Here is a 13,327-nt window from a genome sequence, read left to right on the forward strand (position 1 = left end):
TTTAAGTATCTTTTTTAGCTTCCAAATTCAGGGAGGGAATGCTGCGCTGCCATTTTTCTTTGTCCAGGCTTTATCTTTCTTTATGTCCACCTTTTACTTCTTCACCAACTCCCCTGTGTCACAAAAGCCCAACAGTGCTATAAAGATATTAGAAAGAATATTTTATTCCGCAGCCTGTGAATCAGAGGATTGTGTAAAGAAGTTACTCCAATCTGAATGCCTCGACACAGTGACGCGTTGGAATGTGCCCAGTGACTCCAGAAGGGGACTGACTGACACTCCTCCAGAGCAGTCACGCTCGCGCCTGGAGGCTGTGAGGGCCCCAACCAGGTCCAAAACAGCATCTGCTGCGGTGCCATCATGGGGGAGTTTCTGGAACAGTTCTTCATTTTTGTAGGGCTGCTGGTGTGCCTGGTCCACCTGGTGAAATGTGTGAGATTCTCCAAATGTATTTGCCTGCACTTCTGGAAAGTTTCGCCAAGGTCTTTCTTGAGGTCAATGGGACAGTGGGCAGGTAAAGAAAGTTTTCCATCTCTTGTTTTTTTGTTGTTCTTGCTTATTATCACTTAGATCTCAAAAGATATATTGCATCTTTTCCTTGTGAGAGCAAAGATGTAATTCCTTTGGGGTATTTTAATTTGGGGGGCTGGAAAGCACGAATGAAATTAGGATTGTCTGAGAAATGAGACGTGGGGCATCAGGATGGTAATTAGGGAACAATGTGACTCAGTCCTTGCCTGTGTGCTTCTCCTCTCATTCTCACTAGTTGGGTTTTCTTATTTTGGAAGTTTCTGATGATACAAATAATAGATGCTGCAGAAAATTATGTATCCTCTTCTCCAGATTTTCAAAAGCCCAGGGTGCTTTCATTTTCTTAAAGGGTGTTTCAACCTTCTGAAGTCCAAAAATTTAAATTCATTTTATTAAAAAAAATTTCTCTGAGCCCTTTCAAGAAGTGAGGGTAATACAAAATCAAGGCAATAAAGATCTCTGTAGAGACATGTTTTTAAAATGGTTATATATGGAATCTGGGTCTGGTTTGTGTCCCAAGTAGATTGATTAATTGCTGCCTCCCCATGGGATTTAGCTCCTGGAACTGCCATGCAGAATTTCAGCTCCATATTGAGTTTAAGGTGAAGGACGTGAGGCTATGGTTTCAGCATCTCCTTGAATGAAATGCTAAGTTTGCATTTCAAAGTTGGTGTTATGTGCTGGTGTCAGTTTATCAATAACCAATATTGTGGTCGGGCTGGCCCTTGTGGTTCTTACTGTGATTGCAAGATTGCAAGATAACCATCAGGACACTTTAAAAAAAAAAAAAAGGTTTATTACTTTCAGGACCTGGAAATTATGTAGGACACCTGGTGCCACATAGCAAGGTCATGGGCACAAAGAGAGAGAGAGAGAGTGAATGGGCCTGGAGTTCTGCTTTTATTTTATTCTGGGGTGAGGGCCTAGGGTTTCACAGGCACACTCTTTAATGGTGAATTTAAAACATAAGAGCAGGAATTTAAAGCACAGGAAGAGAAAAAAACAAGTGGTCCAAATGGTCAGTTATTGAAATCAATCAAGATTTTTAAAACAAAGGAACCTCATTTGGGGGAGATGGCCTGGCTCTTTACATGATCGTGTGGCCAGCATAGCTTTTATTAGAAATCACCATCTTTGGGCTTCCCTGGTGGCGCAGTGGTTGGGAGTCCGCCTGCTGATGCAGGGGACACGGGTTCATGCCCCGGTCTGGGAAGATCCCACATGCCACGGAGTGGCTGGGCCCGTGAGCCATGGCCGCTGAGCCTGCGTGTCTGGAGCCTGTGCTCCACGACAGGAGAGGCCACAACAGTGAGAGGCCCGCGTACTGCAAAAAAAAGAAAAAAAAAAAAAAAAAAAGAAATCACCATCTTTAAAGTTGATGCCTCTTTGAAGTTGATGCCTCATTGGCAATCAAAGTCAGGCACTTGTATTACAAAAAAGAAAAAAACAAAAACAAAAACCCAACTGTCAGGTTTTACACTACAGTTGGGCACCAAAAAATCCAATGATTTAAAAAAAGAGTAAGAATTTGTGTGGCTTTAGAAATACAATGCCAGGCTAAATAGGAAAGATTGTAAACAACCTTATAGGGCTGCCAGATAAAATACAGGATACTCAGTTATATTTGAATTTCAGATAAATAAAGAATAATTTTTGACACCCCCAATATTATGTGGGACATTCTTATACGAAAAAATTATTTGTTGTTTACCTGAAATTCAAGTTTAACTAGGCATCCTGTATCCTTATTTTCCAAAGCTAAAAAAATTGCTATATGAAAATTGTTTGGCATGAAAAAAATGCATTTTTAACTGTTGCTTGTTAATCTGGGGAGAGAGAGAGAGAGAGAATATGTGTGTGTGAGCACTCCCTCTCAGAGCAGTATGATGTCTCCAGTGAACTTGCTAAGCAGTTTGAACTTGAGTGTTCTGGATCCAAATACTCTGCATCACACAGATCCAAATGCCTGTGCTCTGAGGGGCTTAGAACTCTGCCCATCAGTGTACGGCAAAGCCCTTCTGAGAACACACATTCTAAAAGAAGTGCATATGCGGTCATATGTGGTTGATTTCCTAATTTTGTCACTGGTATTCTTTTTTTTTTTTTTTGGCAATGCTGGGTCTTCCTTGCTGCGTGCAGGCTTTCTCTAGTTGCTGCAAGTGGGGGCTACTCTTCGTTGAGGTGCGCGGGCTTCTCATTGTGGTGACTTCTCTTATTGCGGAGCACAGGCTCTAGGCATGCGGGCCTCAGTTGTTGCGGCACATGGGCTCAGTAGTTGTGGCTCGTGGGCTCTAGAGCGCAGGCTCAGTCGTTGTGGTGCACGGGCTCAGTTGCTCCGCAGCATGTGGTATCTTCCTGGACCGGGGCTCGAACTCGTGTCCCCTGCATTGGCAGGTGGATTCTTAACCACTGCTCCACCAGAGAAGTCCCATCACTGATATTCTTTATAGATTTGTGTCTCCAAAGTCAGAGCCTGGGTTCAAATCCTGTAGTCATCATTTTTAGCAGTGTGGCCTTGATTGGGTTAAGAACTTTCTCTCCCTTAGCTTCCTCAAGTATAAACTAAGGAAAATGATGTTCCCTGAATTATAGACTTGTTTTGAATATCAGATGAGACAGTGGCTGTGGGGTTGCCCATCCACATGCTCTTTCTGCATTTCTGTAAGCCAGACACGGAAGAGCTTTATTGGACGTACAATGCCTATTCCACTTTCTCCCTGAATTCCAGCAGCCTCATCGGTCACCCTCACCTAGACAAACTGATGCTTTCACATTCCCACCACCCACCATGAAGAAGCTGCTAGTGGAAGCCCTGGTGTTCTGGGGTGTCAGAGCCAGAACCTCATTTCTGGCTTGGAAACTGTGTTCCGAGGCCTGATCTGGACACTGGGACAGAGGCAGCACTGAAGACTTTGCTACGCACCGAGGAGGGGGTGGAGGTGGCCAGGAACCTCAGGAGCCAGCTTCCTCCCCTCTTCTCCCTCCTGTCCATCTCACGCTGTGTAATTTAACTTGTAAATAATAAGGTCTAAGTGACTAAAAACAAAACCCAAAAATATAGTGCACGGCAAAAAGTAAACACTCAGTAGGTACCAGCCACTTATTGACGTTATCTTGACTATAGTTCAGGCCTTGTACTGGGTGATTTTGAGGATGCCTGTAATGGAGGGGAAGGTGAGGCAGAAGACAACAACCCTGAGCAAAGTAGCTCTACAGAGTAAAACAAGTCATATACGTGGAGTCACTTAAAAGTACCCAAATAAACAAGTAAAATCACTGGTAATTATTAAAATGAGGGTGCTTCTGCCAGTGTGCTGCCTGAAGCTTTTTCAGCTTGGTCTGCTCTCCCTCTCAAGTAAACTAAATGTATACATAGCTTTTGTGCACACTTTTGGAAAGCATGTCCTCCGATTGTTGGTGCAAATGTAAACTGCAAATATGTATATACTGAATTGTACTGTTTTGAAATTGTGACATTCACACGAATGAAGTTTACCCTAGAGCTCAGTCATTAAATATGTATGTGCTGTTGGCTATAAAAGGACTAGAAGGTCCATCTCATTGTTATCTATTAATCAATAGATCCAGTGAGCACAGGTTCTTTAGGTTCCTTCATGTCATTGCGTCCTCTTTTTGTATTTCTGTATTTTCCTCTTTGTTAAGTTCTCTATCTTCAATGGGCTTTGATTGCTGCTGTCCTGTGAGAGTGAGGATAGGAAGTGGGGAGAACTCAACTTTTAGTAGGAACCTTGAAATGTCCTTACAGTGATAATTGGGTGTGTGGGTAGAGAGATAATAGCATACACTGCTTGTCCTTGATGAATTAAGGCTTAGAAATACACTGCTTGTCCTTGATGAATTAAGGCTTAGAAACGTCTAAACCCTTATGGGGTCTGAATAAAATGTTCCCTGGCTAATGTTCTTTGTTTCATTTTGGAACATGTTTTTCATAGCCTCACCAACCCTTCCCCCTCAACCCTATCCAAAAAAAAAGAAAAAAAAAGCTTCATTTTGAACATTTAGTGAAGGGAGTCAAGGCTGGAAACTTCACAGTTGAGTGGAGTAGGGCTGGAGAGCAGAAAGGCAGTACTTTAGAATATTGTGTCCTAGAGAGTAGGCCTGCAAGAACATGTAGCCAGCAAGAAAGGGGTTTAAAGATTAATTCTATCCTTTAAAACCATTTCTGCTTTTTGCAGTGATCACTGGAGCAGGAGATGGGATTGGGAAAGCTTATTCATTCGAGGTAAGTTGTGTCCTTGGAGACTTTCTCCTCCCCTTTTATTAAACACATCATAGTCACATGACTCCCACCCCAAACACTAGTTTTCTGATTATAAAAGCAGTGGACATTCCCTTATGAAGGAAACTAATTTTTATAAAAAAGGAAATTTAAAAATCATAATGTCACTGCCTGGCTACCTTTTAAAAAAAATACAATGATATTCAAAGGTGGCAGTATCTCCCCTTAGGAGTTGTTTTAGGAGTTTATGGGGGCACTGTTATTTTCTAGGGTAATTGTACCATAAGCATTTATATACTTAAAGCAATAAAAAAATTATAAACTACTTTCCTTTTATTTACCCTTTACATTATAGCTAGGGCATATGTTGATTTAAAAATCATTTGTGTAGGTAGGATATATATATATATATATACACACAACTTTCACTTCAAGAAGATTAATGGCATTAAAAAATATAATATAAAGAGAGAATCTGATAGGGCTGAGAGTCACTGGAGTGTGATTAGAGTCCTTGAGTGTTTCCTTCCAGGGTTTTTGTTTCTCTGTAGATAGATAGATAGATAGATAGATAGATAGTAGGTAGTTACACTTTTCTAAAAATGTGTTTACAGCATATGTAGTTTTGTATGCCATTATTATTAGTATTATTACAAGTTCGACATTTTCACTAATGAAGTATTGTTTCCTGGAATTCCTATATATTTTCTTTCTTCCTTGTGCCTATCATACTAACCTATAGAACCATGTAAAATACAGTAGAAGAAATAGAATCCTAGAAATTATGAGAATGGCTGTTAAAAATCAACACCTTAAAAACATAATGAAAATCACTTCAGTTATGAAAACTACATTCAACAATAGTGTAGTACTCATGTGTTTTCTTGTTCCTAAAGGCCTATGTCATGAGAGAGGTCAAACCGTCTTCTGTGAAATGAACATTGCAAGGTATATTGGAGATACCTGATAGAAACTTTTGGTTTTCTTTTTAGTTAACAGAGCTGCACCATACCACTTAAAAGCTCCTAGTGTTGGTCTTTTGGGTCTACTCCCCATCCTCCATGCTCTGAAGATAATTTCTTTGGTACTGACATTCTACTTCAACTCTGTTTTTGTTTTTGTTTTTTTCTTCCAGCTAAAGAGTTCATCTTTGCTCTTATCCTAATTTGTATATAGCAACTTTCTGATGATCAGTAATGCCCAACACTCAGTAGATGAGTGGTTATATTTGAGTGTTGAGGTTGGAGAGACCATGTGCCAACCCCTTTCCAAAGCCTTTTATCTTCCATACCCCAAATCAGAAGGAAAACTTTTCTAGCTATTTGTGTTAAAACTATATCACCTCTTATATAACTGTTTTTTCACCTTAGACCAGTTTTCTGGAAAGGGTCTTATCTTTCATCCACAAGACCCAAGGCCTTACCTCTCAGTTCTCTGGGGAACTCAGGTTATTTCTTCATGATTTTCCAGATTCTTTCCTCAAATTCATGCTGACCTGATATACCTGTGGCCCCCTTGATATCTTAAGACTCAGACACTTTTCTTTCTTCTTAGAGGAGACGCATGTGCGGATTCTCCTTAGCAATTCATTTCCTTACTCTTTCCAAAAAGCAATGGCCTGGGGGTCAGGAGCTATGAGTTCCAGTCCTCATTCAGACACTAACTGTCTGCAGATTTTGGACAAGTTACACATCCTTTCTGGGCTTCCAGGTCTTTATGAGCACAAAAGATGTCTCCTAAGAACCTTCAAATTCTAAATTCTATTTCTCTTCTAGACTAATTCTTGCTTTGCTCTTCTTGTAGAATCTTATTCTTTGTTTCCTTTTGTTCTTTTCTAAGGCTGTGTTAAACAATTTTCTGGGATCCCTACCTTTCTTTCATGCAGAATTCCCTCTCTCCCAGAAAGCCTGTTCTTGTCTCCCTGCTAATTGCTGCTTCAAGGAAAGCAGTTCAGAGTCTGGAATGCTATGGATTGTAATGGTTAAGAATTCGAGGTTGGGAATGGATCAGATGTCTGTTCAAACTCTGCCTCCAATATGCTCACTGCAGAATTTCCACATCAATAAACTGGAGGTGATGATAATTCCATCTGGGCTTTTGTAAAAGTTAAATGGGATGAGACAGGCAAAATGCTTTGCATAGAGTAAGCTCTCTAAGTTTAGCCACTATTATTATTGGATATTTAATCTGTGTTTTCTTTCCCATATATTGCTTGTTTTTTCTCTTTTTGAGAAAGAAAATGTGTTGTACTTACCCATATTTTTACTCTATTGTTCTTTCTTCTTCCCTGATGTTCCAAGATTTTTTCTTTTGTTATTTCCTGCCTGTTTAGAGAAGTTCCTTTAGTTGTTCTTTTACAGTAGCTCTGCGGGTGACAAATTCTCTTTGCTTTCCTTCATCAGAGACTGTCTCCATTTCCCCTTCATTCCTGAAGGATAATTTTGCTGAATATAGGATTTATATTCTATAAATTGACAATCCTTTCCTTTCAGCACCTGAAAAATGTTGTGCCACTTCTTTCTCGCCTCTATGATTTCTGATGAGTCTGATGTTATTCAAATCATTTTCCCCTATAGGTAAGGTGTTGTTTCTCTTTCACTGCTTTCAAGATTTTTTTCTTTGTGTTCAGTTTTCAGAAGTTTAGTTATGTTTCTTGGTGTGGGTTTCTTTGGGTTTATCTTGTTTGAGATTCACTCAGTCTCTTGAATCTGTAGGTTTATACCTTTTCACAAATTTGGAAATTTTTCATTCATTCTTTCTTCAAATATGCTTTCTGCCTAGCTGCCTAGCCCTCTTCTCTTCTTCTGGGACTCTAATGACACAAATGTAAGACCTTTCTTATAGTCTAGTGGGTCTCTGAGATGCTGTTTATTTTTTTTCAGTGTATTTTTTCTCTGTTTAGATGGGTAATTCCTGTTGTTTTACCTTTAAGTTCATGGATTCTTTCCTTGGTCTCTCCATTCTGCTATTGAGCCCATCCATTGAGTTTTTAATTTCACTTTCTGTATTTTTCAGTTCAAAAATTTCCATTTCATTTTTCTTTATATCTTCCATTTCTTTGCTGAAATGTCCTATTTTTCATTTATTTTAATTGTGTTTGCTCTCTGAAGCATTTTTATGATAGCTGCTTTAAAATTCTAGTCAGATAATTCTAACATCTGTGTCATATTGATGTTAGCATTTGTCCATTGTTTTTCTCTTACTCAAATTGAGATCATCCTTATTCTTGGTGTGATGAGTTTTTTTTTTTAATTGAATCTTGGACATTTTTGGTTTTATGTTATGAGACTCTGGATCATATTTAAATCTTCTGGTTTAGGTCTGTACTGACATTGCTTCAACAGGGGTAGGAGGGGGTGCTTTTTCCTACCAGGTGAGGTAGAAGCCCAGGTTTTCGACTTGGCCTCCTTTGGGGGGTGCTGCCTCCTTGTTACTGCTGGATGGATGTAGGAGTTCTGGCTTCTCATAAGCCACTCTGGATTTATGGGGCAAGAGTTCATCCTTACTGCTCCCCACAAGCAGTACTTGGAGGAGGTGGTCTCACTATCATTGAGGTGATGGTATAAGTCCTGAATCTCCACTAGGCTTCCTCTGTCATTATCCCAGGGGAAGGAAGAGGGGAGAGAGCAGAAGGGGTGCTCTGGCACTGTCAGGTGGAAGTGGAAGTTCAGGTCTCTGCTGACATGGTGGGTGGGGTGGCTGGGATGAAAGTCCCAGCTCCCTGCTCATCCTTCTCTGATGCCAACCAGGCAGGAGGTTGGAGTCCTTGTTAGGACTCAGCCTCACCAGAGTGGAAGTGTCAGCTCCCCACTCAGCCTTTGGAGGCAGGGGTGGCAATAGGAACATAGATTTTTTTTTTTTTTTTGAGTTGTTTGTCTGGAGTACGACAGTTATTGTCTAAAGTTTTCTGCCTTGCGAGGCTGACATTTTTTGGTTCTTTGGTTAGAGAGAGCAGGCTTTTATTGGGACTTTTTATGTCTGCACTGTTGGTGTTTCTGAATATCCAGCTTCTCCAGCAATAAGTCTGGGATATATGAGGCAAAAAGAAAACCCAGGAAACTCACCACCAGTTTCCTCAGGTCTCAAGGCCCATAGCTGATCTTCTCACTATCTTTTGGAGTCTTCTTGTATTTATTTTATGTATTATGTCCAGGTTGCATGTTTAATTGCATTTCATGGTAGAAATAGGGACTTTTACTCCAACTTTCCAGTAGCCTATTCTATATTACATTTTAACCTAATCTGTATTTGTATTTAGAGCGGCAATAGTGACTTTGCCACCTTTTAAAGGAATTTCAAGCATTATTGGAAGCAGGTGAAAAAAATTGTGGAGAGGGATGGGCTGGAGGAGGAAGGACAAGAATGGGCCTGCTCTTCATGCCTCTGAAGCCTATGCTTCACTCTGTATTTCACACCATTTCCATTCTTTTGGCACCTGAATTCAAGCTCTTTCTTTTATTTACTGCCACACAGAAGAAGCCTTGTCTTCCCTGGCATTCCCACCACCTGTTATAGATTAGCAGCAACAAGAACCTTCCTTGACCTAGGCCCTAACACACAGTAGAAGGAAAATGGTCTATTCATCACAGCAGCAGCCATTCTTCTTTAGCACAGTGCCTGGCAGGGAATTCTGGGAGAGGGTGTGCTTCTGGGGCTTAACTCCCTGAAGGGGGTTGGTGGCAAAACCCACGTATGGAGCCTGTCAGCCTGGACATTCTAGAAAGAAGATTGAGCCCTGCTCAAAGGGACAAAGGGAACATGCTGGCCCAGAAAACCAAGTGTTCTCCGTGCCCCCCTCCTGGCTCAGACCACTTCACATGAAACCTTTAAAAAGTCTATGGTTCTTGAGAGAAATGGCACAATTTAGGAGAGGCTGGAAGCACACAAGGCAGAGAGCATCCTTTGTGTTGAAAATGCAAATTGTTTTCCATTTAATGGACAATCTCCCCCTCGGGAGGCTGATGAAGTGAATTGTGAGACGAAGGTGCTTAATTCTTTAGTCATCCTTTGATAGATTCCCAGACTGAAAATGAGGGCTGGAGGTGGGGGTGAGGAATTTTCCAGGAGAGAAAGAGAAGACTTCATGATATCACTAGCCTTAAAATGGGACAGTTCTTATTTTTTTTATCTTTTAATTTTCTATTTATTTTTAAAGTTGTAAGATAGACTTTATTTTTTAGAGCAGTTTTAGATTGACCACAAAATCTTGCAGAAGGTACAGCGAGTTCCCATATACCCCTGTCTGCACACACACCCCAGAGTGGGAAGTTTGCTACAGTGAACATACACTGGCATGTCATTATCACCCAGAGTCCATAGCTTACCTTGGGGTTCACTCTTCTTGGTTTAGTTTTTCCGTGATGGTTGTTTTTCAGAGGAAAGTGTGTTACGGGCCCAGCTGAAGATGAGTTTCTCTTAGGGAACCTGCTTCCCACCTTCTCCTTTGCTCAGTCTGGTCTTAATGAAGCTTTCTTTACCTAGGGTAAGTCAAAATTGACACAAAAGTCTTTGAGACATTTTCTGTGGCTTATTTCTTTTCCATAGCTGTGTTCCAGCCAAAATGTCTGAGTAAACTTCTTTTTATGTCATTTAAAAATATACTAGGAAATCAACTATTTAAAGGAACAACAGATGCAGAGTATCACCCCTAATTACATTCTATATATGTCTAGATATTGATTGATTGTCTTTTTACAAAGTGAAACTTCACTATATAGGTTCCAGGCCAGGGGTGGGACTTGTTATAATACTTTATGGCCAAAGATCAGCTGTTAGACTGAATATAATTTACTTTAAAATACTTCAGCATGCATAATATGATACGCACGTGAATCAGTTTTTTATTTTAAACAGCTTGTTGAGATATAACTCATGTACCATAAAATTCACCCGTTTTAAGTGTATGGTACAATGATTTTTAGTAAATTAACCAAGGTGTACACCATCGTCACCATCCAGTTTTATCACATTTCCATCATCCTAATAAGATCCGAATGAGATCACTCACAACTGGTCACAGTTAATCCCCCATTCCCATCCCTAGTCCTAGGCTGCCACTAATCTTTTCTGAACATTTCATATGAATTCCACCACACAATATGTAGCCTTTTGTGCCTGACTTCCTTCATTTAGCACAGGATTGTTGAGGTTCATCCATGTTGTAGCACGTGTCAGTGGTTCTTTCATTTTTATTGCAGAATAATATTCCATCGTATGGATATACCACAATTTGTTTATTCATTTACTAGCTGATGAATGTTTGGGTTGTTCCCATTTTTTGGCTATATAATATGCTGCTGTGAACATTCTTATATGCTTGTTTTCATGGACATATGTTTCCATTTCTCCTTTTTTTTTTTGGCTGCATTGGGTCTTCGTTGCTGTGCATGGGTTTCTCCAGTTGTGGTGAGCAGGGGCTACTCTTTGTTGTGGTGCACAGGCTTCTCATTGCCGTGGCTTCTCTTGTTGGGGACCACGGGCTCTAGGCGCACGGGCTTCAGTAGTTGTGGCACACGGGCTCAGTAGTTGTGGTGCATGGGCTTAATTGCTCCACGGCATGTGGGATCTTCCCAGGGCTCGAACCCATGTCCCCTGCATTGGCAGGCAGATTCTTAACCACTGTGCCATCAGGGAAGTCCCTCTATTTCTCTTGGGTAGATTACCTAGGAATGGAATACACCACCACACCAAGAGGTGGTGTGTGTTGAGTTTCTTCTACTTGCCCCTTGGGATTCACCCTCTGCCCTTCTTCGCCCTGCTGTATGCCCTAGGAGGCTGCCCTGCACCAAGGGCCTCAGATGGCTTCTGGTTTCAGTGGGGTTTGGTGGGGGTTGGGGGATACTGGCAACAGGTAAGAGAGAGAGAGGAGTGTGAGGTTGGGTTCCTTTCTGCTCTCTCCCTGTGGGCTGGCTGTATCCCTCTGCTGAAGGCCGCACCTCTGTCAGGCAGACCTCTCCACCCTCTGGTTCTGGTAACTGTTCATCCTCAACCCTTTCAGGTTCACAGGTGACAACAGCTCTGCCCTTATTAGCTCCAGAATCTCGTGGGTTCTCTACACATTAGTCACACTTTGTAAATCACCCTTTTATTAAACTCTCTTCTAGTTACCCAATTTGAGTGTGCTGTTTTTGCCAGGACCTTGGCTAAATCCAGGTTTTAGTTAATTTTTAAAGATGCTAAATTAGAGTTCATCTATATCTGTGCTTTAGCTAACTTGACTTTCATTAGAGGGTTTGTCCCTTAGCCTAAGAGAGGTTATAAATAATTTTCCTGAGGAAGTGCCTTCCAAGATATGAGGATTAGCTAGAAATATTGTACAGGCACTTCTGCCCTCCTATGAACAAGGATGTAATATCTGTGAGCATCGCAGAGTGGTGTTCTTGGCCTTTAACTGATTTGGCCCCATGTCCTGCTGATAGTGAAGGATTCTGTCACCCTACCAGCTAGAAGTTTGACTGCACCCTGCCCCCAGAACATTATCATATCTACCTGGGATGAGCCTTCACAGAGTGCCTAAGGGACAGAAAGCTGGGACTCCACTGAGCTATAAGAATAGGTTCATGCCTAGGGGTAAAACAGGAATAAAGACACAGACCTACTTGAGAATGGACTTGAGGATATGGAGAGGAGGGAGGGTAAGCTGTGACAAAGCGAAAGAGAGGCATGGACATATATACACTACCAAACGTAAGGTAGATAGATAGTGGGAAGCAGCCGCATAGCACAGGGAGATCAGCTCGGGGCTTTGTGACCGCCTGGAGGGGTGGGATAGGGAGGGTGGGAGGGAGGGAGACTCAAGAGGGAGGGGATTTGGGAACAGATGTATATGTATGACTGATTCACTTTGTTATAAAGCAGAAACTAATTAAAAAAAAAAAAGAATAGGTTCATGACTATTTTGATGCCAGCTTACTAATGAATGTTTCTGTTGGTAGGATTTGGTCTGAGCCTTGTTTAAATTTTATAACACACCATCTGCTGGCTGGTTGTTGGGGAGGAGATCTGTAGCCAAAATCTATCTCTAATTACTGGAGGCAACAAGAAAACCCAGTGATTATGAACAACCAAACAGGCTTAGGTCAGAGAAAGACATAATATTTAATGCCTCCCAGGGTTCCAGCCATTCAGGGTTCTAGTCAGCTCTGCCCAGTCCTTAGGAGCATGTGCAGCTGCTCTGGTCTGTACAAAAAGCAGCCCAGCTGGCCCCAAGCAGTGCCAGCCCCTCTGGCCTCCCAGCTCATCTCAGCCCCAGCTAGGCACCATACAGCCCCATACAGCATCTACTCACTTCACATCCCCAATTCTCTTTTAAAAAGCACTGTTACCTAATTTTCCTGTATTTATTTAGCTTCCTTTAGCTTCTTTTTTAAAATTAAACTTTTAATTTTGAGATAATTGTAGATTCATATGCAGTTGTAAGAAAGAATACAGAGAGATCCCATGTACCCTTTACCCAATCTTGCAAAGCTATTCTACATCACACTCAGGATATCCACATGGATATAGTCAAGATACAGAACATTTCCATCAACGCAAGGATCCCTTGTGTGGCCGTTT

General features: G+C 41.3%; 1 protein-coding gene across 1 annotated transcript in view; it reads left to right on the top strand.

Moving 5' to 3' along the window:
• Positions 1–360: 360 nt before the first annotated feature.
• The window catches only part of HSD17B3 (hydroxysteroid 17-beta dehydrogenase 3), a gene marked incomplete at its 5' end in the record, with an annotated part of 53,166 nt that continues 40,199 nt past the window's right edge, over positions 361–13,327 (top strand). The window contains 2 exons of the mRNA XM_081236968.1: positions 361–514; positions 4,728–4,774. Coding sequence (XP_081093094.1) covers positions 361–514; positions 4,728–4,774 — 201 coding nt within the window. The remainder of the gene's footprint in view (positions 515–4,727; positions 4,775–13,327) is intronic.

Source organism: Mesoplodon bidens (assembly GCF_964165515.1).
Source record: "Mesoplodon bidens genome assembly, chromosome: 6".
NCBI classification, from domain to species: domain Eukaryota; kingdom Metazoa; phylum Chordata; class Mammalia; order Artiodactyla; family Ziphiidae; genus Mesoplodon; species Mesoplodon bidens.